The 24,117-nt window shown below is 41.4% G+C and overlaps 1 protein-coding gene across 4 annotated transcripts in view; it reads left to right on the top strand.

Annotated features, from left to right (window-relative positions):
• RP1 (RP1 axonemal microtubule associated) overlaps positions 1-24,117 on the top strand; it is a 312,070-nt gene that overhangs the window by 205,069 nt on the left and 82,884 nt on the right. For all 4 annotated transcript variants that reach the window (XM_072151901.1, XM_072151900.1, XM_072151899.1 and 1 more), the window contains exons 41-46: positions 9,933-10,114; positions 12,783-12,869; positions 13,385-13,517; positions 13,931-14,082; positions 14,998-15,256; positions 21,177-21,415. In XM_072151901.1, the coding sequence (XP_072008002.1) occupies positions 9,933-10,114; positions 12,783-12,869; positions 13,385-13,517; positions 13,931-14,082; positions 14,998-15,256; positions 21,177-21,415 (1,052 nt within the window). The remainder of the gene's footprint in view (positions 1-9,932; positions 10,115-12,782; positions 12,870-13,384; positions 13,518-13,930; positions 14,083-14,997; positions 15,257-21,176; positions 21,416-24,117) is intronic.

Below are 24,117 nucleotides of genomic sequence, written 5' to 3'. Positions count from 1 at the left end.
GTTACACACAAGATAGGTTTCTAAGTGGAATTTGTATGTAAGTCAGAAGTGTATATTTTATAATTGTAGCTGCAGACAAATTTGCAAAAAATTTCTGTTATGCGAACAAGGATTGTCAATAAAGCTTCATTACAGACACCTCACAGCTGATCATTGCAGTCTGGGAGTAAATTAAAGCATTCAGGTACCTAAGAAGGTTGTCTGTAAATTGGATGTCCTTAACCGGTTCGCGACCGCCCGCGTGTGTTCACGGCGGCGGTCGCGGCGCGCTGCATGGAGAGGGCTCACGGGCTGAGCCCTCTCCATAGCCGGTAAGTCTTTGCTGCATATTGCAGCAAAGGCTTACCGGTAACATCCGCGATCGGTGCTAGCACCGATCGCGGGTGTTTTCACAGCATGGGCTGCCGGCAAAGCTGCCGGCAGCCTCAAACAGATAGCGGCGCATGGTCTTCCGAAGACCCGAGGCTATTTCGTTTTAACCCCTTCATTACAATGTGCTGATAGCACATTGTAATGAATGAGGAAGAAAATCCCCATATACTGCCATACTGTAGTATGGCAGTATATGATAGGATCGATCAGACAACCTAGGGTTAGAGTACCCTAGGGAGTCTGAAAATAGTATAAATAAAAATAAAAAAAAGTTAAAAAAAAAAAATTATAATAAAAAACCCTAAAATTTCAAATCACCCCCTTTCCCTAGAACTGACATAAATATAAATAAACAGTAAAAATCATAAACACATCAGGTATCGACGCGTCCGAAAATGCCCGATCTATCAAAATATGATAACGGTTTTTCAATGCGTTTAACCCCGTAACGGAAAATAGCGCCCAAAGTCGAAAATGGCACTTTTTTGCCATTTTGAAAAATCTAAAAAAATCTATAAAAAGTGATCAAAAGGTCGTACAGTCCTAAAAATGATATCATTGAACATATTATCAAATTTCGCAAAAAATGACACCACCCACAGCTCCGTACACCATAGTATAAAAAAGTTATTAGCGCCAGAAGTTGGCAAAATCAAAAAAATTATTGTATGTATGTTCATGTACTGGTCAGTGGTGTTCATGAGTGGCTTGGGATCCAGTACAGAAAATATGATTTGTTATTTTAGTTTCTATAGATTGAAGGAAAATTAGGTCAGGTATTCCGCCAATTTCCGATTTTCAACGCTTTTAAAAGTGGTTTGTGTCGCACCGGCTTTCATGCAACACAAATCGGGGGTCCTGCCGTTGGATGATCCGGCTGATTTGGACTAAGCACAGGATTTAACTTTTAAATTGTGTTGCAAGACAATGCACTTACATACACCGGGGAGATGGTATTGAACTCCGGCGGACCTCAGCAGGGAAGCGGCAGATGCAGAATATCGGGCGCACGATCTACATGGATCGTGCCACAGTGCATCATCGTTGGACAGTCCGGATCGGGGATTGTGACTGGGACAGGTAAGTAAATGTGCCCAAATAACTTACATATTTTTTGTATTCCCTCCCACACCCTCCCACTGGTAAAAAAAATTAAAAATTTCCCAAGGCCCCTTACCAGTCCTAATCTGCTTGTTGCCATAGATTCCATGTCTTAATCCACTTCTGAGGGCTACTACTTCCTGCCGCTCTAATTCTTTCAAACTGTCTCACTCTTCTGGTTAAATTTGCCGTTCATTTTCCGTAGCCAGGTCGTTACTACCCCATTTCCTGGTAATACATACACAAGCCAGATGCATAATTTTGGCAAGTAGAGGGGTATATTTTGGATCCAAGCCCTGTTCTTCCGCCAAGCCAAAGATTGACAAAAAACTGAGGGTTTCCATTTCTGCCTCAGTACCTTAGACGCATGCTCATATACCTTTTCCCAAAATAAAGCTACTTTGGGAAAATTCCAAATCATGTAAAGAAAGTTAGCCTCCAAGACCCTACATTTTTTACAGCTTAAATTACTTTGAAACTTCATTTTAAGCATATCTGCCGGAGTTTAAAAATTATGTTATGCTGAATAATTATGTGGTTCCAGTTAAAGGAGCAATTTTTGATATTCTTATATATCAGTGACCAGTTATGTTCCGAAATTGTGCCCACCTCCCTTTCCCATTTCATACATGACCCGTGTTTCCAATTGCCTGTGTGACTTTTCAGCAAAAATGGATATACCTTAGCTATCACTTTGCGAGTATTTGTGCAACTGTTTAGAAACTCAATACACTCATGTGATTCTATAGTGAACTTAATTCTCTCTTTACTTATCTTCATAGCGTACGAAAGTTGCTGATATCTTAGATAATCACCAACCAATAATCCATATGTAGCCAAGCCTTTCTTAGTGGCACATGCTGAAAGGGATCTCCTGGATTTAGGAGGAGTCACGGGTGCTCCTTCGACCCATATCTCAAATGCCAGTGCAGCCCTCGCGCTGCTTACCTCTCCCCGCTCCTGATCTCGGTCCTCGAGCCGTGTGTGCGTGCCCCCGTCCACTAGGGTGCACGCCCCAGCTTCAGAAAATTTAATGGGCCAGCGCACTGTTAATTGCCGCTGGCCATTTCCCAAAATTCTATATAAACCGGCCTCTCCCTGCACACATAGTTTTGCTCTTATACAAGTCACTGGTCAGACCAAACATGGAAAATTGTGTACAGTTTTTGGCATCAGTGTATTAAAAGGCCATTGTAGAACTGGAACGGGTGCAGAGTAGAGCAACAAAGATTATTAGGGGAATTGGGGGACTAAAATCCTAGGACAGATTACAAAATTTGGGGTTATTCAGTTTAGAAAAAAGTCGGCTGAGGGGAGACAATGTGCAAATACCTAAACGGGCAGTACAAGGATCTCTCCAAAAATCTTTTTATACCTCGGCCTGTGACAAGGACAAGGGGGCATCCTCTACGCCTAGAGGAGAGGCGATTCTACCATCGCCATAGACAGGGATTCTTTACTGTAAGAGCAGTAAGTCAAGTCTTTAAAAAGCCATCATACCCTGATGACAAAAATCTGATAACATTTCCAACAATTGATACCATTTCCAAAAAATATTGCTGGGTGACATTCAGAAGGTAGACCTGGCTCCCTGACACTGACTGACACACTATAGATTAGTCGGTGACAACACTACTAGTAGCTCACCAGTCTACTCCATCAAGAGGAGAACTTTTTATAACTTCTCTATTTTATTTGCCCTCAGTTGTCTCCAGCTCTGTGCAGCATATTCTCACACTGCGACCCCAAAAGTACCACAGGCACTTACAGTATGATGTGGACTAGAAAACAATGGGGCACATTTACTTACCCGGTCCAGTCGCGATCCAGCGCCGCGTTCTCTGCTCTGGATTCGGGTCCGGCCGGGATTCATGAATGTAGTTCTTCCGCCGTCCACCAGGTGGCGCTGCTGCGCTGAAAGTCATCTCATCGCGCCGGAATGCACCACCTCGGACCAGGTGAAGGTAAGCGCTCCCCAAGCGACACTTTTTCGGTTTTTAAATGCGGCGGTTTTTCCGAATACGTCGGGTTTTTGTTCGGCCACGCCCCCCGATTTCCGTCGCGCGCATGCCGGCGCCGGTGCGCCACAATCCCGGGGCAATTCAGGTACAATCGGCGCAAATCGGAAATATTCGGGTAACACGTCGGGAAAACGCGAATCGGGCCCTTAGTAAATGACCCCCAATATGTTTCTCCTATGTAATATATCCCCACAACACAATGGACCATACTGTCACCCATATCAGAAACATACACTGGGGCCTTGTTACAAAGGCCCCTGCGCCAGTATTTTGTCAGACTTTGCACGTTGTTTTATGTGCAAACTGCTTGCACATGTATTTAAGAAGTGTCAGCGCCACAAGTGTTTTACACACGACTCATTTATCATGCAGATTCCGACAGAAGTGTGTTGCATGGCCTGTGTTAAAGGTGCACCAAAAAAGAGTTGGTGCACTCTGTCGGAGCAGTGCAGGGGGCGCCAGATTTATGCAGAACGTGCACCACAATTGCTGAATCTGGTGACCTCAGCACTATACCCAGGCAAACTGCACATAGTTCAAATATAGAGTGCTTCATAGATTCATTATCCTATATATAGTCCCACAGAATAAATTACAGTATTTACAGCACCCCTAATTTATTATATGTATAGCATAATTGATTACATAAAGTACCCCCTAATTCATTAAAATAAAGCTCCTCTAAGGGCAGTTCACACGTGGAACTAGCTTTGCATTTAAAAATCCAAAGCTAGCACCAAGGGGCAGGCCTCGGCCCGATCGCATATGCATTTTCCAATAAAACGCATGCGATTGGTAACCAGCCCCCGGGATTTTAAAGATGCTGGTCGCTAGTTACTGATCGCATTCGTGTTACTTGAAAAAGCATGTATGATCGGGTCGTGGCCCGCCCAAAGAATCTAGCATTGTGTCTATAAACACAACACTAGTGCCATGTGTGAATGTGCCCTAAGGCAAATGATGTTTTTTAAATGAATAACAGGTGCATTGGAATAAGTAACAAAATGTGATTTCTTATTTTAACATTTGTAATAATGATGCGACATGTTGCTACAAACAAAACAGTTTTTCCCCCCGATGCAATGTTTTTCAAAACACAACACAAACGCATCATTTAAGGGCAGCCTCAATAATATATTGGGGCACATTTACTTACCTGGTCCTTCGGAGTTCCCGAAAGTGTATTGTCCGATGATAATGCAATGTGCCACGATTCACTAAGATTGTGCGCCCTATATCCTGCATGTGTCGCTTCCCCACTCTGGTCCGTCCGTGTTCACCATCTTCCCGGTGTATGTTAAATCCCGTGCTCAGTCCGAATCATTCGGATTGTCCGATGACCCTCCCCCCGATTTCTGTTGCATGAAAGCCGGCGCCGCAATACGATCGCATGCGACACAATCCCCTTCTAAATACCTGTCCCAGCGGTGCAAATCCCCAAAACGTTGGGAAGTCCGACGGAAATGCGATCTGCGGACCCTTAGTAAATAAGCCCCATTTTGTCCTCTAATTCATTTACAGTGCCCTGCTAATTAATTAATGTTTATAGCACACCCCCATGAATTTATATATAGACCGCTTATATTTTTTAATACAGCCCCCTAATTAATTTACTGCCCCCATATACAGATCCTCGCCATTTAATTATTTAGGGCCCCATATAAAGCCACCAATACATGGCCCTCCCTTCCAGGACAACTATTATTATACAGCTCTGATAGCCCATCCCCCTCTGTCCATCGCGACTAACAGATGGACTCAACAATTAGCTTCCGATACCCCAGTCCCCCGCCCCTCACAATCTCTCAACCCACACCCCAACCCCATATTGGCTACCAGAAACCTTTTGAAGTTCCATGGAGAGCTGGCAGTCTGCTCAACATGCGAATGACGTGTGTACAGCAGAAGAGATGGATGGGGGGGATGTGTCGGACACTCTCAGTGATGCACAAAGCGCAGCACTATTAACTGTTTAGTGCCCTGCACGCAGAGCGTGTCCACGTTCAATGGTGTCACTCACTTAACATTACTGAGGCGGGCAGATTTTTATGGGGGTTTGGGTGGCCATGGGTCCCCGGGGAGTTGCCCATGATTATGATTGTGATGCGTTGTGTCTGTTAGTTAAATAGGAAAAATAGTGCAGGCAATTGAAGGGACAGATACTTACAAACTGGGGTATGAGGATGAGGTCAAACCTATCTGGTGTCTCAGATTACTGGGGGTTGCTGCTTTTGGACAAAATCTGCACAGTCCAACGTTCTAGGTCGTGAGGAGCTCAGCTCAAGAGCAAAGTAAGGTAACACTTATTATAATGTTGCGGATCATAATTTCTGGGACATATGAAAATCACTCTCAAACCCCCTTTGAATCGCCGCTGGATTTTCTATTTCTGATTGATTTTTATTGTAAAGCTTAAATGAGCAGATCCCCTGCTGTGCAAAATTCATGTCAGACATTTGCCGCCTCAAACTTTCAAGTTTCACATCAATGAATGCCATTTTTATCAAGTTCTATGAGAACATATTTACTGTTTTTTCAGTACATTTGGCTGCCAATACCAGAGCTAAAAACTACTACTAGACACTCAATAAGAAAAAAATATATGTTACCGAGTGTTGGTTGTGACTGTGTTAATTCCAGTACACCAAGAATTTCGGATCCTGAGTATCAGATCCCCAGTAATCTGTTAATGACATTGTATTTGATGGATATCAATATGTAGAAACTGGAAAACCATTGTGTCACCCGATATTAATGTAATATAAAAGCTTTTTGTTCATTTAGTATAAAAGTTTTCTCCATCCCAGCTTTAATGAAGAACACAAATGAGGTTTTTGCCATCAGGATATATATAGGCAGTAACACATTGGCCTCTCCTTTTTTCCTATTAGCTTATAGTCATGGTGTTTTGACTGATATACTATGTACACATTACTGTTACAAATTTTTTTATATATGTATAATTTTCCATTAACCCAAAGTTATATGTCCATCCTGGAATATGCCATAAAGTTAAGGAGATTAGTGAATAACTGACCCATTGTTTTGTTGGCCACACCTCTTCCTGTAGAAAGCCTGAAGGGAGGAAGTAGAGAGTGTTAGCATCATAATTTTGGAACAGATGAAACTCACTCACTAACCCCCTTTGAACCGCCTCTGGATTTTAAGTTTCATATATAGGCATATACAGGCATTGTTATCAATAACTATTGGAACATATGTACTGTGCTTTCAGTGAATAAATTTGACTGACAATACCAGACCAAAAATACTAATGTGCTGCTGGACACTTAAAGGGGTATTCCAGGAATCAGCATAATTCATATACAAATGGGTCCTTAAAATATAAGCTAATATGTAATTAGTTGTTATTTTACATTTTGCTCCCTTTTGCAGAATAATGCTCTAATTACATAAAATGTAATGAAGAATTAAAATGCTACTGGCCCTTTAATGAGTTAGTTGATTTTCTCAGCGCGAAGCAGTGGCTGGACAGAAGATGGCCGCTGGTCACATGTCCACATCACATGTCCTGCACCTGCCTGGGCAGGTCATGTGATCACCACTAAGTTTGGCTGTAGTAGGTTGGCTGCAGTGCACCCAATATGACCAGTGTTGTATGAGAAGTTATTTCAGTGATGTAATGTGCGGTGATGGCAGTTACACATCATTACTATGGTAACAGAGCAGGACAGTCTGTTAGATCATCACTGGGAGCAAAGCATAAGAGGGAGGAGGACTTACTGAGAATTAAAGGATCATGGGACTTGTAGTTTACATAGGTTCCAGTGGCGGCGATCTTGGGGATAACTTTGCCTACTTTACAGAGGCCATAAAATGTTGTGATTTTCTTAAAATCAAACTATTTAAGTTCCATTTTGTGACTTATGACATTGAGTTTTGTTATATTCATGTATCTATAGCATTTTGGGTTTTTGTATCATTTTTTGTTCATTTTTCTGCAATACCCCTTTAATAAAAAAAAGCAACATGTGTTTGCTGTGACTGTTTCCAGAGATGTGCTACCTGATGGAGAGCCGTATGTTAGCTCGATGACTGTTTCTTGGAATATTTATCTCAGAATAGATGTCACATTAGTACTTAAAACAACAAAGCTGAATAACTGCTAACGACTTATCAAGTGAACTACTAAATAATAATAAAAAATACAGACAAATTGAGAATGTTCAATGCATAGCTTCAAGCATCGGTGAGAATTAATTGGTCAGAATTAAAATTGTGATATTTCTGCAGCCCCAAAAATACATGCAGCATCCACCTACCCATCTTAGTCCCCAACCACCCATAGTGGCCAATGGCAAGGACTTTCACAATGTCACAATGTATATCTTCACCCTTCAGGTAAGATAGTTACCCCAGTATAATGGTAGAACTTTTGTCTTCTATAGGACCATTGGTGCGAAAAGGTGCAGCCTTGGCTTGTACCAATCACTGCAGTAGTAGATGGAGAGAACCTAGCTAGAAATATCCTATACATGAGTCACTTTGCTAGTAACCAAGAGCATAAAGAGTGGCTGAAGGATCATGGAAATATTGCGGGATGAAACTAATGCTTTCTATCCCCAAACAAAACAGCCTAATAGGGAACATGTGAAACAGAGTTGGACACAGACTAATGGCATGTAAAATACCTATAAACATATTGGGGCTCATTTACTAATGGTCGCGCTGCATATTCGTCGGACTGTTCACCTTTTTCGGTGCTTACACGGCTTGCACAGGTATTTAATAAGTGTCTGCACTGGGATTTTGGTGCACGCGAGCCTTTTGTGGTGCAGCTGTGCTGGCTTCCAATGCAACACAAATTAGGGGGCCATGCCATTGGACGGTCCGACTGATTCCGACTGAGGACGGGGTTTAACTTTTAAATTGTGCCGCAAGCCTAAGCACTTAGATGCACCACTAAAAATATAGTGATCTCTGTCGGACCTAAGTTGGGAAGGCACACATGCAGGATATCAGGCGCACAATCTTAGTGAATTGCGGCACAGTGCATTATAGTCAGGCACTTTCTGTAAAATCCAGCGGCAATGTAAGTAAATGTGCTCCATAATGCTTTTTGCAAATCTTAGTTTATCTTAGGCCAATCTTAGATAAACAAAAGACTCAATTGAAGTATATGCCACCAGATATTTGTAGGAGATAACACATTGGCCACATTTATTAAGGCCCCTGTGCCTGTTTTTTGTCTCACTTTGCATGTTCATTTAAGTGCAAACAGCTTGCACAGGTATTTATAAGGTGTCCATGACACATATGTGTCGCATATGTTTTGCAGCTGCACTATACCCTTTACCCAAAATTATGCACTGAAAGGGGCATTCTGGTGCACAGTCGAACCGAAATTGTGTTGCACGCCCCATATTAAAGGTGCACCAAAAACCGTTGGTGCACTCTGTCGGACCAGTTCAGGGTGCGCCAGATTCATGAAGAACGTATGCTGCATTTCATGAATCTGCCATAAAGATAGTCAGATATTTATGAAATTTTTATTGAGAAGATATTTAAAATACAGACTTGTACTGTTATTAGACAACTATGCACAGGGAAAATATACCCCGGCACTGAACAGCGTGGGTTAAAACCATATAAATCAGTTTACACAGTAGTAATATACAGGCTGCATGATAGAAATAATATAATGTAATATCATGCAATCATGGGTAAAAGATATATACAAAACCAAAGTATTGCATTATACAAAAAGTACAGAGGGACACAAGTGCATACAAATGTGCAGGTAAAGGTGTACTACTAGAAATCGTAAAATATCCAAAGGGTACAAGTGCCCTTACCCATGATAAAAGGAAGCCACTCGCGTCGGTAAGGACACTTGTACCCTTTGGATATTTATGGTGGAATCAATTTTTTGGTTAGAGTGCTCTTTGCATATTCCACACAATTGTACAAATTCTTTTTTGATCTTAGCACTTCAATAGCAAAAAATTTTTTGTTTGGTTTGATTTCATGAATCTGGCGCACTATACACAGGCACCTAATGCAGTTTACACAGTTTTTTTTATCAATGTCGACCATTGGCTTCGGGCCTCTGCTTTTTTCCCTTTTGCTTATCTTGATATGGTTTGTGTGTTTTACCTGATATACTATGTATACAGCACTGTTACAGGATTTAGCAATCCTTCTTCATATTCCACTAAACAAGAAATGTATCTTCAGAACTTGGTTAAAACAAATATCCTGAAGCAAACAAAGTCCTAGAATTGTTCCCTTTACATATAGACTGCAGAGCATTACTAATACAAACTGGTAGAATATCCAATAACAAGGTACAAGTATGTGATTCGTGCCTAATCGTAGTGTTTCTTGCCTTGGAATAGCAATATATTATTCATGAACTAAACAGATCTGTGTGTGCTTATGTAAACAATGTCAAAACCTTGCATTCATTACTTGTAGAGTCTGCTGTGGAACTGAAGGAGATAAATTCATTCAATTCACCAACCAAAGGGGAATGGCAGCTACAAGTGCTGGGTACACCAACCTTAGATGAAGACACCGATCTATCTGTTGTTGTGTTCGGTAAACATGAGAAATCTGCACCGCAGAATGTGACAAACCTTAACTATGATCCTTTTCTGGTGAGAACTAATGTCATTTTCTATGGGATATGATATGTCGGGATATAATGTGAAGTGACACTGGAGGTTCTAATGTTGCACAGTCTTGAATCAAAAAGGATTTTCATACATTTCCTTCAGAAGAACTTTTCTATGCTGGAGCACTTAGAAATGATATGACCTCATCCTATTGATGTGTTCAGTGAAAAAAGGCACAAACAATAAAAATATAAACATATTTAAACATAAAGATTTAAAGCAAATTTTTTAAGCATGAGAACACTTTGCACTTTGACTTCTTATCTCAGAAGTCAACAAAAGCCATTGGAAGTACAAAGTTTAAGTACCTTCATTAACTCAAACTCTTCTTACCCTAATATTATTTTTGTCGTTGATTCTGGCATTGTCAGATGTTTCTTTGTAATCCCCACCAAGTAATCAATGCTATTATTTTTTGATCTACTCAGTCAGACGGGTGGAGCCAGACTGTCTGCTCCAGTCCAGTTATGTCCCATCAGTACCGAGTGTTGTTTGTTTAGTTTGAGGTTCTCTATTACCAGATGGGTGACCCAGGGGGGGCTTTCGAAGATGGGCTCAGATGGTAGAGATTCCTAAATAATTACATTCATTAATTGGGGATAGTACCAAAGTGTTTAGTTAAAAAGGTGATTGGTACAACTTTAAAAATACATATAGCTTTCTGGCCGACAAGTCATTTATAAGGCCCCCTCCATTCCAGATTCCTGTATTTTCTGCCCTGCCGGCAGGGGGTGGATGGGGCCATAAATATCTGCCCTGCCTTATTGACTACAGTCTCTGCCAAAGACTATAGCTAAAATCTCCGCCTTCTCAGACAGGACATAAACAGGTCTGACCCGGCAGAGATCCTATATAGATCTTCTTACCGTAGAGGTCACAGCCTCTTACTGGTTCCAGCACTCTGTGTTCCAGTGGGGGAAATATTAAGACTGGTGTGCAAAACGCCAGTTAAAATATAAATGTTGGCCAATCACTTGTCCTCAAAATATTATTTTGAGATATTGCTGGGACAAGTGATTGGCCAACACTTATATTTTAACACAGTGGGGCTCATTTACTAAGGTCCCTCGGACCGTAACTTTCGTCAGATATTCCAAAATTTTTCGGATTTGCGCCGCTGTGACAGGGATTTAGAAAGGGTTTTTGGCCCACACGATCGGATTTTGGTGCAGCAGCACCGGCTTTCATGCGACACAAATCGGGGGGCGGGCTGTCGGACGATCCGTCTGATTCAGACAAACCGCGGGATTTAACTTAAAAATTGTGTCGCAAGACATGCACTTACATACACTGGGTGGAAGATGATGAACTCTGGTGGACCTCAGCGGGGAAGTGACAAATTCAGAAAAGGCGCACGATCTTATTGAATCGCGGCACAGTGCATTGTCATTAGAGAACTCCTCTGGACCGGGTAAATAAATGTGCCCCTGTGTATCTCATTGTGCATCATGCTATGACTAAGTTTACTTTTATGCTGGAGACACGGATGTCAACACATTGCCACATGTCTATGTATTTTTAATGTTGCATCAATAAAGATGAAGGTCTTTTAAAGAGTGCCAGGATCACCTGGAAATACCCCCAGAGGTTCAACACCCCCCCCCCCCCCCCCACTGCACCTTTCAAATGCAATACACAGGACTGAGCTGTATATAACCTAATATTCTCTCTTATGTGTTTAAACAATTGTACATATATAATTTTATAATTTTATAAATTATTCTCTTAGAAAAGGAGGGTCATGCTTTGAGACAGCTTCCCTTTTGGATATTTCACCTGAATCAACTGCAGGAAATACAAAGTAAAAGCAAAGTAGTGGCCTGAGAGTGCAATTAAAATATTGAACAAAATTCATTAACATGCAAAGTGGACAGCTCAGATATTCAAAGGAAAGGATATAATAAGGACATAAAGTCTGAGGGCAGGCAAGTTCAGGTTAGAATGGCCGTTGACAATACAAAAAGTCAAGATGAATGAACATCAAGGACACAGCCCCAAAGTAGTTCAAACGAGTAATACTAACCTGGTTATAACATAATAGTTAAACCCAGTAATCACCGTACATCATGATTTCTTATAATTTTATATCTACCCATATTTACTGTACATGAAACCTTAACTTTTCTTTATCCGAAAAAGTAATAATAAATTTAAAGAATGAAAAAAGATACCCACGTCTGTGGCATACCCATTCATAAGTGAGGTAGCAAGTTAATAACTGGTGCATGGCTCATTACACACAGCTCTAATTACTCTCTAACCAGTTGTGCACCAGACATTACATGACCAGCTACTGTTTTTTATCCACAGGAAGTAAACAATGAGGCTTCCTATAGAATGACAGGAAGTAAAGATCTAGAACATTCTGAGGAATTTAAACAGAAAGTATATCGGAAAAGTTCATTACACAAACAATTACTTGCTGCAAGTGAACAACCCCTTTAATACCTTCTTCTGCCAAGTCGGTGTTCACAAGTCTGCTGTACATACCGTTCCCCAAATTGGACTCAATAGATGAGGGTCCAGGGCCATGACGCCATCTGTCATTAATAAAAATATACTTACTGTTGCCTCCCTTCTACAAGACGCATGGATTTATTCATAAATATGCTGATTTAGAAGTAATTTAATATATGATCATTTTTGACAGCTGAGTCTTGGAAATATCGGGAAAATAATGAAGGCTTCCTTCCTGTGCACGGGTCTGACCTCTGGGAGGAAACTCCACTTACACAAGGTACATGTCTTGTTGATTGATTGTGATTGCTTGATAGAAATTCTACCCTGGTTCTCACCAGTAATTTCCTAAAAAACTCTTTAAAGTCATATACACTGCAATAAACAAATGCCCTCTGAATAATTTCCAGTGGGGTTAATACATATCAAATAAGCTTTAACTATACACAAGATGCTCTTTTATGTCTTCCTCACATGCAGTATTCACAGAATATATTCGTTATTAATGTCCATGTAATGGACACTTCCTATCTTACCTTATATTTCGGTGCTATACTGTTATGTGTCCATTGTCTACTTGTGCTCAACTGCTTCAGGACTTGAGCCTTTATATGGGACAAATCACTTCTTTATGTGTATTTTATGTTTATTCTTAAATGTTGTCGCATATTTGTTCCTTAACTTTGATGAATTTAGTATTGTCTAAAGTAAAAGAAAAGAAAAAAATTACCAGGGCTTTTTTATTTATTAGTGTTTTAGTTAATTGCTGTTTACAATATATATTTTTTTATTAAGATGCGTATGAGAGATGTGGATACCAACCAAGAAATAGGTTTCTATCCAGAGAAAGTGTACCTACCTGGTGAAGATTGCTCAGAGAATGTGGCAGAAGTAGCAGTTGTTCTCCCCAACCAACCACCATTGAAAGGTAAGGATTTTTTTGGTTATTTTTTGAGTTATGATGACCAGTGTGTCTATAACCCAAGCAAAAAAGGAAGATAAAAGGTGGTGATTCCTGTCCCCCAAGAGGAATCTGATAGGGTCAGTTCATCATCCTTTTACTGGAACCAAGCTGAACATAATCAGGCATGAGCAAAATAATTTATCTTGCTCGAAATAGCACAGTACCTAACCCAAAAAATCATGGTCAAAAGCATTTTTTCTTATTGAATGGAAACCTCCATTTAAAAACAAAATCTACATAGTCTGAGACCCGTTATGAATGCTTTAGAATGTTATTTCTGTTTTATACAATGGAAACTTTTATAATAACTTTCACAATAATCCTGTATCACTGAGACCATGTTCATTTTCCCACTGCTTATTTCTATGTCTTTCTAGAAGTGACATATTCAGTGTATATCAGGACTGGAGATTTCCCTGCATCTAGTACAGATACAGATGTTTTTATCACAATATATGGAGAAAATGGAGATTCATGCAAAAGACGACTGAATGGCTCACTATTACCTAGAGTATTTGACAAGGGAAAGGTATGTATGATTGGAAAGTGATTTTAGTACAGGCAGTCCCCTACTTAAGAACACCCGACTTACAGACGACCCCTAGTTAAACACTGACCCCCCTGCCCATTGTGACCTCTGGTGAAGCTCTCTGGATGTTACTATAGTCCCAAACTGCAATAATCAGCTGTAAGGTGTCTGTAATGAAGATTCATTGATAATCCTTGGTCCCATTACAGCAAAAAAAATTGAAACTCCAATTGTCACTGGGGCAAAAAAAAAAAATTACAATTATGAAATATACAGTTTCCACTTACATACAAATTTAACTTAAGAACACACCATGGAACCTAACTTGTACATAACCCAGGGACTGCATTTGTATCTGGCTAAAAACAGTATGAGGGTCACTAGAATTCAAGCAATGGAGTCAGTGCAAGTCGGCTCTTCCCCTCAGTTGTCATCTAGAAGCGTAAGAAGGCACACACTGGCAAGAAGAGTATTGTATTGTGTTCTTTAAGATATTCTAACATCAAAATCCATCATGATAAACCAGCGACACTGGATCATAGATCCAGGCACCGTGACTGTGGTAATCTTCTTATCTTTATTATCCATGGCCTCCTTCCTTCTCAAATCAACTTTAATAATGATGCTAATGAGCCTGACAGGCTCCTGGGTGGTGTCGGGTTACTGGTTATGCCCACCAGAGCCCTTTTTAGCATAATTTTACAAGTTGATTTAAAGCTAAGGAGGCCATGAATAACTAATATAAGAAGATTTCCACAGTCACGGTGTCTGGATCTATGAACATGCTTGATTATAATGGTGCATTTCCTTTAACTAAATATAAGTAACTTTTTTCATTTTGTTTAGAAAAGTTTAGTATTTTAGAAATATTTACGGTACAACCATATTCCAAATTTGTATTTTTATTTATTGCAGATAAATTTCTTCAGAATAAAGGCTGTGGACCTGGGGATGCTGTCTAGGGTACACATTGAACATAAAGCTGTTGGTTATGGAGCTGGATGGTATCTAGATCAAATCACCATACAGGAGTCGGATAAGGCGGATATTAAATACTTGTTTCCATGCCAACGCTGGTTAGACACTGCAATAAATGACAAACAAACTGACTGTGAGGTAAAGCTCCTTGGGAAATTCAACAGATCTAATGAAAAACTACTTACATCCTCTGAAGGTAAATTTTAACCTTTAGATTAACACAATCATAAGACTAATTCAATCTTCTTTACAATCAGTTCTTCTGACATTGGTCGCTTTGCTTTATGCCACAGACTTTGCAATTTACATATTGTGGAAATATAAGCGGGTTATCCATCATCATCACAAACAATAGCACATAGGTTTTTACAAATGACTCTAGCAAAAAAAATAAAAATAATGGGATATAGACCAGTAGTCCCCAATAGAGATGAGAGGAATTTGAGTTCTGGTCCAGGACATTATTCCTTACCAAGGTCCAATGGTGGTGGGCCCCACAGGTCCCTTTAAAAAAAGGCAAGCCCCACCTTATGTGTACCCACAATGTGTAATACCCCATGCTATTTAATGACCCTCTTTAGTGGCACCCTTTCCTGCAGGCCCCCCTTATAATGACTCCCCATTTCCTGCAGCCTTCTTATACTTAGATGGACTATATTTCATCCCATTGCATAAGAATGATATTATAAAAAAAGAAAAAGAAAGTAGCACCTCATGATGGAGATAATACAAAAATTGGTGATGCTTCAGATGGTGCTGGGGGAAATTTCTCACTTATTTTGGCTAGTTAAACTAGCAAGGTAAACGCAGAAGTGAAGACCTTTGTGTTTCCTCTACATCGCCCTTGGTTAGATGATGTGGAGTCATCCAAAAGATACAAAGAATAATGCAGAAAAAAGGATAGCGGAGCATTACATGATCTGGTTCATCAATGAAACAAAGTGAGGAGCCAATCCAGTACAACGGAATGTGTAATAATAAACTGCGTAATCCTTAATAAAGGTATAAATATAGAGCGGCACTCACTGAGTACGGTTCAGTAGTTTATTTCAGCAGAGTGGTGACACGGACATAAAACTCAGACCACGGCAAGCAACGGGCCGTTTCGCGCCGAACTGGCGCTTTTTCAAGCCTACAAATAATAATAAACTGCCTATGCGTTTCGACGCCAGAATGGCATCTTCTTTAGGCACATTCTAAAAAAAAGTGCACTATACAAAGTTCTATATGACATGCGGACATACAAAGCCACATAAAGTAGAGATCTGTTAAATAACAAAACAACATATCCTTATCAAATTAATATAATCATTATGATAGTAAAAATATGGGGGCAAATCATGTAATCATGCAAATACAGGAAAATCGTGAAAAACTTATCTAGTTATGATATAGTTTGTCCTTTGGAACCTTTTTTTTACTATTGTAATGATTATATTTATTTGATCAGGATATGTTTGCTATGTTATTTAATAAATATGCATTTTCTCTTTTATTTCGATTTTTATGTCTGTGTGTAATATAGAACTTTGTATATTAAAATACAAATTTCTTTAAAAATGTCATGAAGAAGAGGTCCGGCAATAATGCACCGTGCGTCGATTCGCTAGGATCGTGCGCCCGATATCCTGCATGTGTCGCTTCCCTGCTCAGGTCCGACAGAGTTCAACATCTTTTTAGTGGTGCATCTAAGTGCTTGGACTTGCGTCAAATGACCGCGCTCAGTCTGAATAAGTTGGATTGTCCGATGGCACGACCCCTAAATTGTGTTGCATGGAAGCCAGCACGTGCCAAAATTCCAGGGCAGATACTTGTTTAATACCTGTGCAAGCTCTCTAAACCCCCAAAAAGGCGCACATTCCGACGAAATTGAGCAACACGACCCTCAGTAAATGAGCCCTATTCTGTTTAATAGCTGGATTGGTTCCTGACTTTAATTGATTAATTCGAAACCACTGACAACCCAAACCATGTAGTCCACCACTATCCTTTTTTATCCACCATTATCCTGAACATTGTGTGGGAGGTAGGAGAACTAATTACCTTCTACAAATTTTCTTAAAGCGTTTTTGTTGTTTTGTTCTTTCCAAAGAGCCTTTACCTCTTTGTCTTAGAATGGTATGCAAGACAAAAATTCTAGTAGATTGTCTAGATTTATAGAAAATATAGCAAGTGAATATGTTTATTCTTTAAGAATGATATAATGCTGTATATCTTTTTGCCTTCTACCTGGTTTTACTTACCAGTGCTCGGCAGTATTGATTAAAATTGATGTGGTATAAGCTGAAGCAAATAGTTTTTTTTATACTGTTTTTATTTTAGTTTATATGCAGTATCAAAAGTTGCACACTGCGTGAACCTGACCTAGGGCTGGGTTCACATCCTGCATTTTTAAACTATATTTGAAACACAGTTTTATCCAGTATTATCCAATATTTAAACTTTTTAGTGGCATTAAAAAAATCAGATTGATTTTTGGGGACATTTTGTAAGAAATTTGTTAGAGGGAACTTTTTTCTCTCATTAAAATACCCCAAAAAAGGCAAGTGTGGCACAATCCCATGCAGTACTGCAGTCACAATGAAATAATTTCTGCATTACAAGAGCATATATATGAATATTTAGGAACAGTAAAGGTGGATCATTTAGTAAACACATGCTTTGTATTAGTGTCGGTTCAGTGGACAAAGTAGAAAAGGAGAAACTAACACAAGAATGCAATCTGAGGCATAAATATCTTAAAACGGGAGTATTTAGTGACTTGTTACTGTGCCCAATGGACTCATGTCAGAGTGAAATATACAAACAGTTTGCAATAATGCTCCATAAAACACATTCGATAATGCACCGCAAACACACCAACTTTTTATATACGTGACATAAATTTGCTGCAAATAAATCCCTTTCCACTTTGTGATGACAAACCACCACAGCTGTGAAATTAAAGCTGTAAAATCATCCCAATCGCAGCTCTCTAGCTTCCACATATATTGTGCCATCAATCGAATGTGGCTCAGTTACTAAAGCCCATATATACAGTCCATAATATATCCCATTACATGCGCAGCATGGCCAGGCTGTCTAGTCCTCATGATGACCAGTACAGTGGAAACCCATGAAGCCCAGAATAACATTGGATGATTGAAGACATACACTTCTATAGGAAGCTTCCTGTTTACTTCCTGTGCATAAAAACCATATAGGGGCACATCTACTTACCTGCGGTGTATTGCGAGGATTCGGGTCTGCCGCGATTCACTTAGATTGTGCGCCCGAGTTCTTGCATCCGTCGTTTCCGCGCTGAGGTCCGCCGGAGTTCACCTTCTTCTTCCCGGTGCATGTAAGTGCTTGATCTTGCGACACAATTCCTTTTTTAAATTCTGCTGTTTGTCCGAATCCGTCGGGTTGTCCGACACTTACGCCCCCGATTTGTATCGCGTGCAAGGCAGCGCTGATGCCCCAAAATCCGATTATGTGAGACAAAATCCCGGGGCAATTCGGTGTAAAACAGAAATCAACAGGAAACCCGACGAAAATGCGTCCGAGGGACCCTTATAATGAGTTGTGCACCTGTGTGACATAACATGACACTATGGGGCTCATTTACTAACACAGTGTTAATACGAGCCATTGACTGGTGTGACATTACATGACCAGAGGCCGGTTTATTTGCACAGGAAGTAAACAATGAGGCTTCCTGTTGAATGACCACAAGCGGAGATCTAGAAAACCATGAGGAATACCAGAATTATATTGGAAAATTGTATGACTTTTTATTGCACAATTTCAATTATTTACTGAAGCCCTTTAAATTCTGTAAATGCTACCAGCTCTGAATGCCTCACAGGCTCTAGGCCTAAACCAAACTCTCACTTAAAGGGAACCTGTCACCAGGGACCTCATTTTTCACTAAAGACAGTGCAAATATGCCTTTCTGCCTTTTCTAAGCATTTGCATTACTATATAATTGTGTGATATAACTTACTCTTGCTGCATGACAAAATCCTGGGGTAGTCACAGGGGCTGGACTTTGGTTTGGATGCATTTCAAAAAACAACATGTGACTTGTCTGTTACACACTCCTCAGAGCTTGGCCCCCTCCTTTGTGCTCCTGTCTAGCTCCACCTCCTGCTGGTTCTCAGAGGTTACAGCCTGCTCAGCCTGACATCAGTGGGGGAGGGACAAGATGTACAGGAGCACAAACATGGAGACAGCCTGCAGCTCAAACAGGTCACATGTTGTTTTTTGAAATGCATGCAAACCAAAGTGCAGCCGCTGGGACTACCCCAGGATTTTGTCATGGAGCAACAGTAAGTTATAACACACAATTATATTGTAATGCAAATGATTAGAAAAGGCAGAAAGGCAGATTTGCACTGCAGGTGTCATGGGCTTTTACAATCCGTCTTTAGTGAAAAATGAGGTCCCTGGTGACAGGTTCCCTTTAAGGAATCTATGGGGCAAGGAGCCAGTAGATCTCTTCTTTTCTAGTGATCTCAGATATATTTACATTTACTGCAACTCTAGCCTTAAGCCCTTGATGTGCAGTACAAACAGGATCCCAATGAGATCTATAAAAGCCACTGGGGCTGTGGTGGTATGGCAGCTGTGGAAAGGTGTCATATAATCAATATAAGGTGTTGCCATCCCCATGGAAAAAGAAGTATACAGTTTCTGTATGAAGCCAAGTGCATTTCTAATGGAATAAGCCTGCACAATACCAATGCATGTCATGTAATGGATCATTTGATGAAATGCTAGTAACTGGTACCTATCCATCAAACAGAGCAGCCACGACCAGACTTGGTGCAAGCTGTCAGCCTGGGTAAGCAGTGGCAAACTAACCCTGCAACATCCCTGTGGACTAGAATCCTGCCTACAGCAGATAAACCACCCAAATAAGGGCAAAGCCACTATCAGTGACTTGCTAAAAGACCCTGAGAGACCCTGCAAGTTTAGAGGGAAGATTTACTTTGTCTGGCAGCTGCCGGATGGTGGAGCAGATGGATAACATGAAGTCAGAGACAGATCAATGTTTACACAAGGACACAGAGTCGAACAGAATCGGGTCAAAACCAAGATGGCAGCGAAGCACAGAATTGAAGAGAGGGCAAGTAAAAATACAAGAGCTCAGATACACAGAACACGGAAGAAATAGCAAGCAGAAATTGAGCAAAGGTATGAGGAAAATAGTAGAACCAGCAAGATAGGCAGATAAATAGAGGAGTTCTTTGACATCGCCCGCAGCAGCTGAGTGGATCATTGTATTCCATCACTCTAGTAAGCCTTGCTGGAAAGGCCTGGGCTGTGTCAGGTTCCAGGGGTAGTGGACCCACTGGACCCCTGCAGGTGATGAAGTAAGCCGACACCTGGGACCGGAATCTAAGTGGCACCCAGTTTTCTCAAGAACCCGCCGCAAAGCGGGTTGGATTTGTTGCAGCATAGTACCACTAGGTCGTTCCACAGGTCGTTCCACCGATGTTGATCAGAATCGTAGCAGGCCTCAGGCAGGAGGTCAGGACGGGCAGCACGGGATCTGAGCTGGGAACATACCAACATGTCAAGGCAGGCAGCAGAGGAGCGTGGTCAGGAACGGAACTGGGGTCACAACGAGAAATCACAATAACAGCGCAGGGCATAGGAACAAGCTTTCTCTAGGGCACAAGGCACGAAGATCCGGCAGAGTGTGCAGGTAGAGGCTGGTGTACATGGAATTCTGGGAAATGGCCAGCACCAATTAACAACGCGCTGGCCCTTTAAATCTTCTGAGGAACGTGGATGGGTGAGAGGTGCAGGTACTGTGCTTGCGAGGAGCGAGGGGCACGGGTACAGAGGAGCTGGGTGTAGTTCAGTTGACGATGATGTTACTGGTAGGCCCCAATATATATTTAGGACCACAGAGCTCTTAGGTTTTCTACTCTGTATCTTCTTTTGAGATAACTTCTTATACTTCCAACAATCCTATTTGTTAGGAATATGAACAATGGTCAAAGATAAGAAAAGTCGCCCACTGCCACTAAGACTTGTCAGTCTACAAATTGTCAACTGCAATGCTGCAACATTAGAACTTGTTTCCTCAATTAATGAAAACAAACTTATGGTTTATTTCTATACAGGGACAATTAATATTATTTTGGTGACAGATGATATTCCCAGTCCTGGAACAAATTTTACTGTGTATGTAACCATATGTTGTGAAAAAGGAAATTATGAACCAGTTGGATTTGGCAATGTAACCCTAACAAGGGTCAGATCCATAGAGACGCTAGAACTAGATGGAAGTCTTGGATCCATCCAAAAAGTTCGACTTGAAATGCAGGATGGTGAAAAAGATAGTAATTGGTTCTGCAAAATGGTAAGTAACACTAATTGTGGCCCTAAATAAAACTTTACTGTCTGTATTAGACTATGGAGTTATTACTGTAATGTTACTGATGTTCTGACATTCTACACTAACAAGTAAAAGTGAGAACCTCAATTGCTAATGATTCAGAGAAGGTTAACTTCATTTATCACTGTACATGTTAAGCAGGTTACAGTTGCTTTCAGCACTATAGATCAAAAGCAAGTATGAGACGCAGGAATGGAAGCTTACAACACAGACATTGGAAAGAAGAGATGTGTAGAACTAAGATATTTGAAGTATGACAAACAATACAAAAATAATCTACTTAGTTTAATGGACATATTAGGGGTAAATTCTAAAGATTTTCTCTTTTTTTCTTATATTTGTGTCTTTTTGGCACATTTGTATATTTGTGCCTAAGTTTTCGACTTTTACACTCACCTAGCCATGTGTGCTCTGTCCCATAAATAGAAAAGTTTAACTGATGTAGACGCTGCAACTCATATTTCCATATGAGTGTATTCCATGTCTGTAAACTGGTGGCTTAGACTACGGATAACTATACTTCAAAGCCAGCCTATTCATACATTTTAATTTCTTGTCAACAAAAAATCTGTGAGCAGTATCCTCCCATATTCCTAAGGTGTCACTCGTCATGTATTTTGGACACAGAAAGCCAACAAAATAGATATTCGGCAATTGGCTAATTATTTCAGAGTGGGGTTTGGTATGGCTAGATTTGTAAATGCTGGGAAATTTGCTCGGCATATCTTCTTCTCAGGTGACCCCCTGGAAGAACATATGACATAATAAGAAAATATGTCTCCAACATCCCACCTCAATCCAGGTGTAGCTATGCCCCTCTCACATGGCACAGGGGGTTGTCAGGCTGCAGGGGTAGTGGACCCACTGGACCATTGCAGACAATGATGTAAGCTGCCTTCTCGTACCAGAATCTAAGTGGTACCCGGTTTTCACCAGAGCCCGCCACAAAGGGGGTTGGACTTGCTATGGCGTGGTACCTCCAGGTCGTTCCACAGGTGCGACTTTGTCCGCGGTGGCAGCCAAGGCAGGGTGCACAGACGTTAGGCAGGATTGTAGTCGGGAACAGGCAGGAGGTGAGGACTGGAAGCGATGAACAGGAACAGACAGCGATGAACAGGAGCGGAGCAACAGGTCAGGGCAGGCGGAACAGGATCATAGTCAAATACGGAACCGGGGTCACAACAGGAAATCCCACAAAGAACGCAGGGCATCAGGAAACAAGCTTTTTCAACTGCACTAGGCACGAGGATCCGGCAGGGTGTGCTGGAAGAGGCCAGAATACAAAGGATTCTGGGAAGTGCCTGCGTCAATTAACTGCACACTGGCCCTTAAAATCTTCTAAAGTGGGTGCGCACGTGCCCTCGGTGATGGTGACGCTCATGCATGGCTGTCAGACAATAGACAGGAACGAGGATGGGTGAGTTAGGACCGTGGGGTGCAGGGGCACATCGAGGGGTCTGCGTGAGCACGTGACATGGGTTGCGGGAGAGTACCCCTTTGGCATTCCCCTCTTCTTGGGTCAGAGGAATCTCTGCAGGAGATCATGGTCCAGGATATTCTTCTCAGGCTCCCAAGATCTATCCTCAGGCCCGGTCCCCTTCCAGTCTACCAAGAAGAGCCGCTTACCTCTCACCTCTCTTAATGTCTAGGATCTCCTTTACCTCAAAGACATCGGTGGAGACTCTTCTGATGAAACTGGCACTTTTCAAGTTTGGCGTAAAGTCGATTGGCTCTTAAACATGTGAGAACTTGCCGCACGTGGGACTAGTAGGATTCAAGATCCAGAGAGAACACGAGTATATGATCGAGATAGACCATGACACAGGTATATAGCAAGTACCTAAGATGTTATTGACAAACTCCTGGAAGACAGCCGGTGCGTTACAGAGTCCAAACTGCATCACCAGGTACTCAAAGTGTCTGTCGCAAACCCTCTGCAGGTTCTCTTTGATGTAGTCCAACATTGCTGTGATTTCGGGCACAGGAGGAGGAGGAGACGTACCCTGTAGCAGGTCAATAGGACAGTCGTATGGACAGTGTGGTGGCAAAGTCTCTACTTGCTTCTTCGAAAAGACATCTGCAAAGTCTTCATAGGAAGCTGGGAGATCCTCCAGAGACTTGAAGACCACGGAAGAGACCATGACGGGTGCTGGATGAGGAACCACCATACAGCAAGACTTTCAATCAGATCCCCAACTCCCCTGTCTTCCAGTTAAGCACAGGTGCGCGGAGCTGCAACCATGGACAACCTAACAGTAGGTAAGACGTGGAGCAAGGCAGCACATAGAAAGAGAGTCTCTTTATGTAGAACTCCGGCTTGCAGTATTAAGGGCTCTGTTTGGTACCAGACCAGAATGGAGAGGATTTGTCCACTGACCAAAGAGGTGACGAGAGGCTTCTTGAGGCAGACCACAGGGATGTGATGCTGGGAGACCAGAGCAGCATCCACAAAGTTTCCTGCAGAAGCTGAAACTGGCTACCTGTGACAAAGCTGAGAAGCACGGAAATGTTCAGAAGTGGAGAAGCTTTGCTCTCACCTAGGGACGCTTCCCCCTAAGTGCGGGCATTACCCAGACGCTGAGGTTGAACAGGACAAGCCCCAAGGAAATGTTCCGGATTGGCACAATACAGACAGAGGTCCTCCTGACATTGTCTGGAGTGTTCCT

Source organism: Engystomops pustulosus, chromosome 5, assembly GCF_040894005.1.
Source record: "Engystomops pustulosus chromosome 5, aEngPut4.maternal, whole genome shotgun sequence".
Lineage (NCBI taxonomy): Eukaryota > Metazoa > Chordata > Amphibia > Anura > Leptodactylidae > Engystomops > Engystomops pustulosus.
The sequence above is the reverse complement of the archived record's forward strand: the minus strand, read 5'-3'. Positions and strand labels throughout refer to the sequence as shown.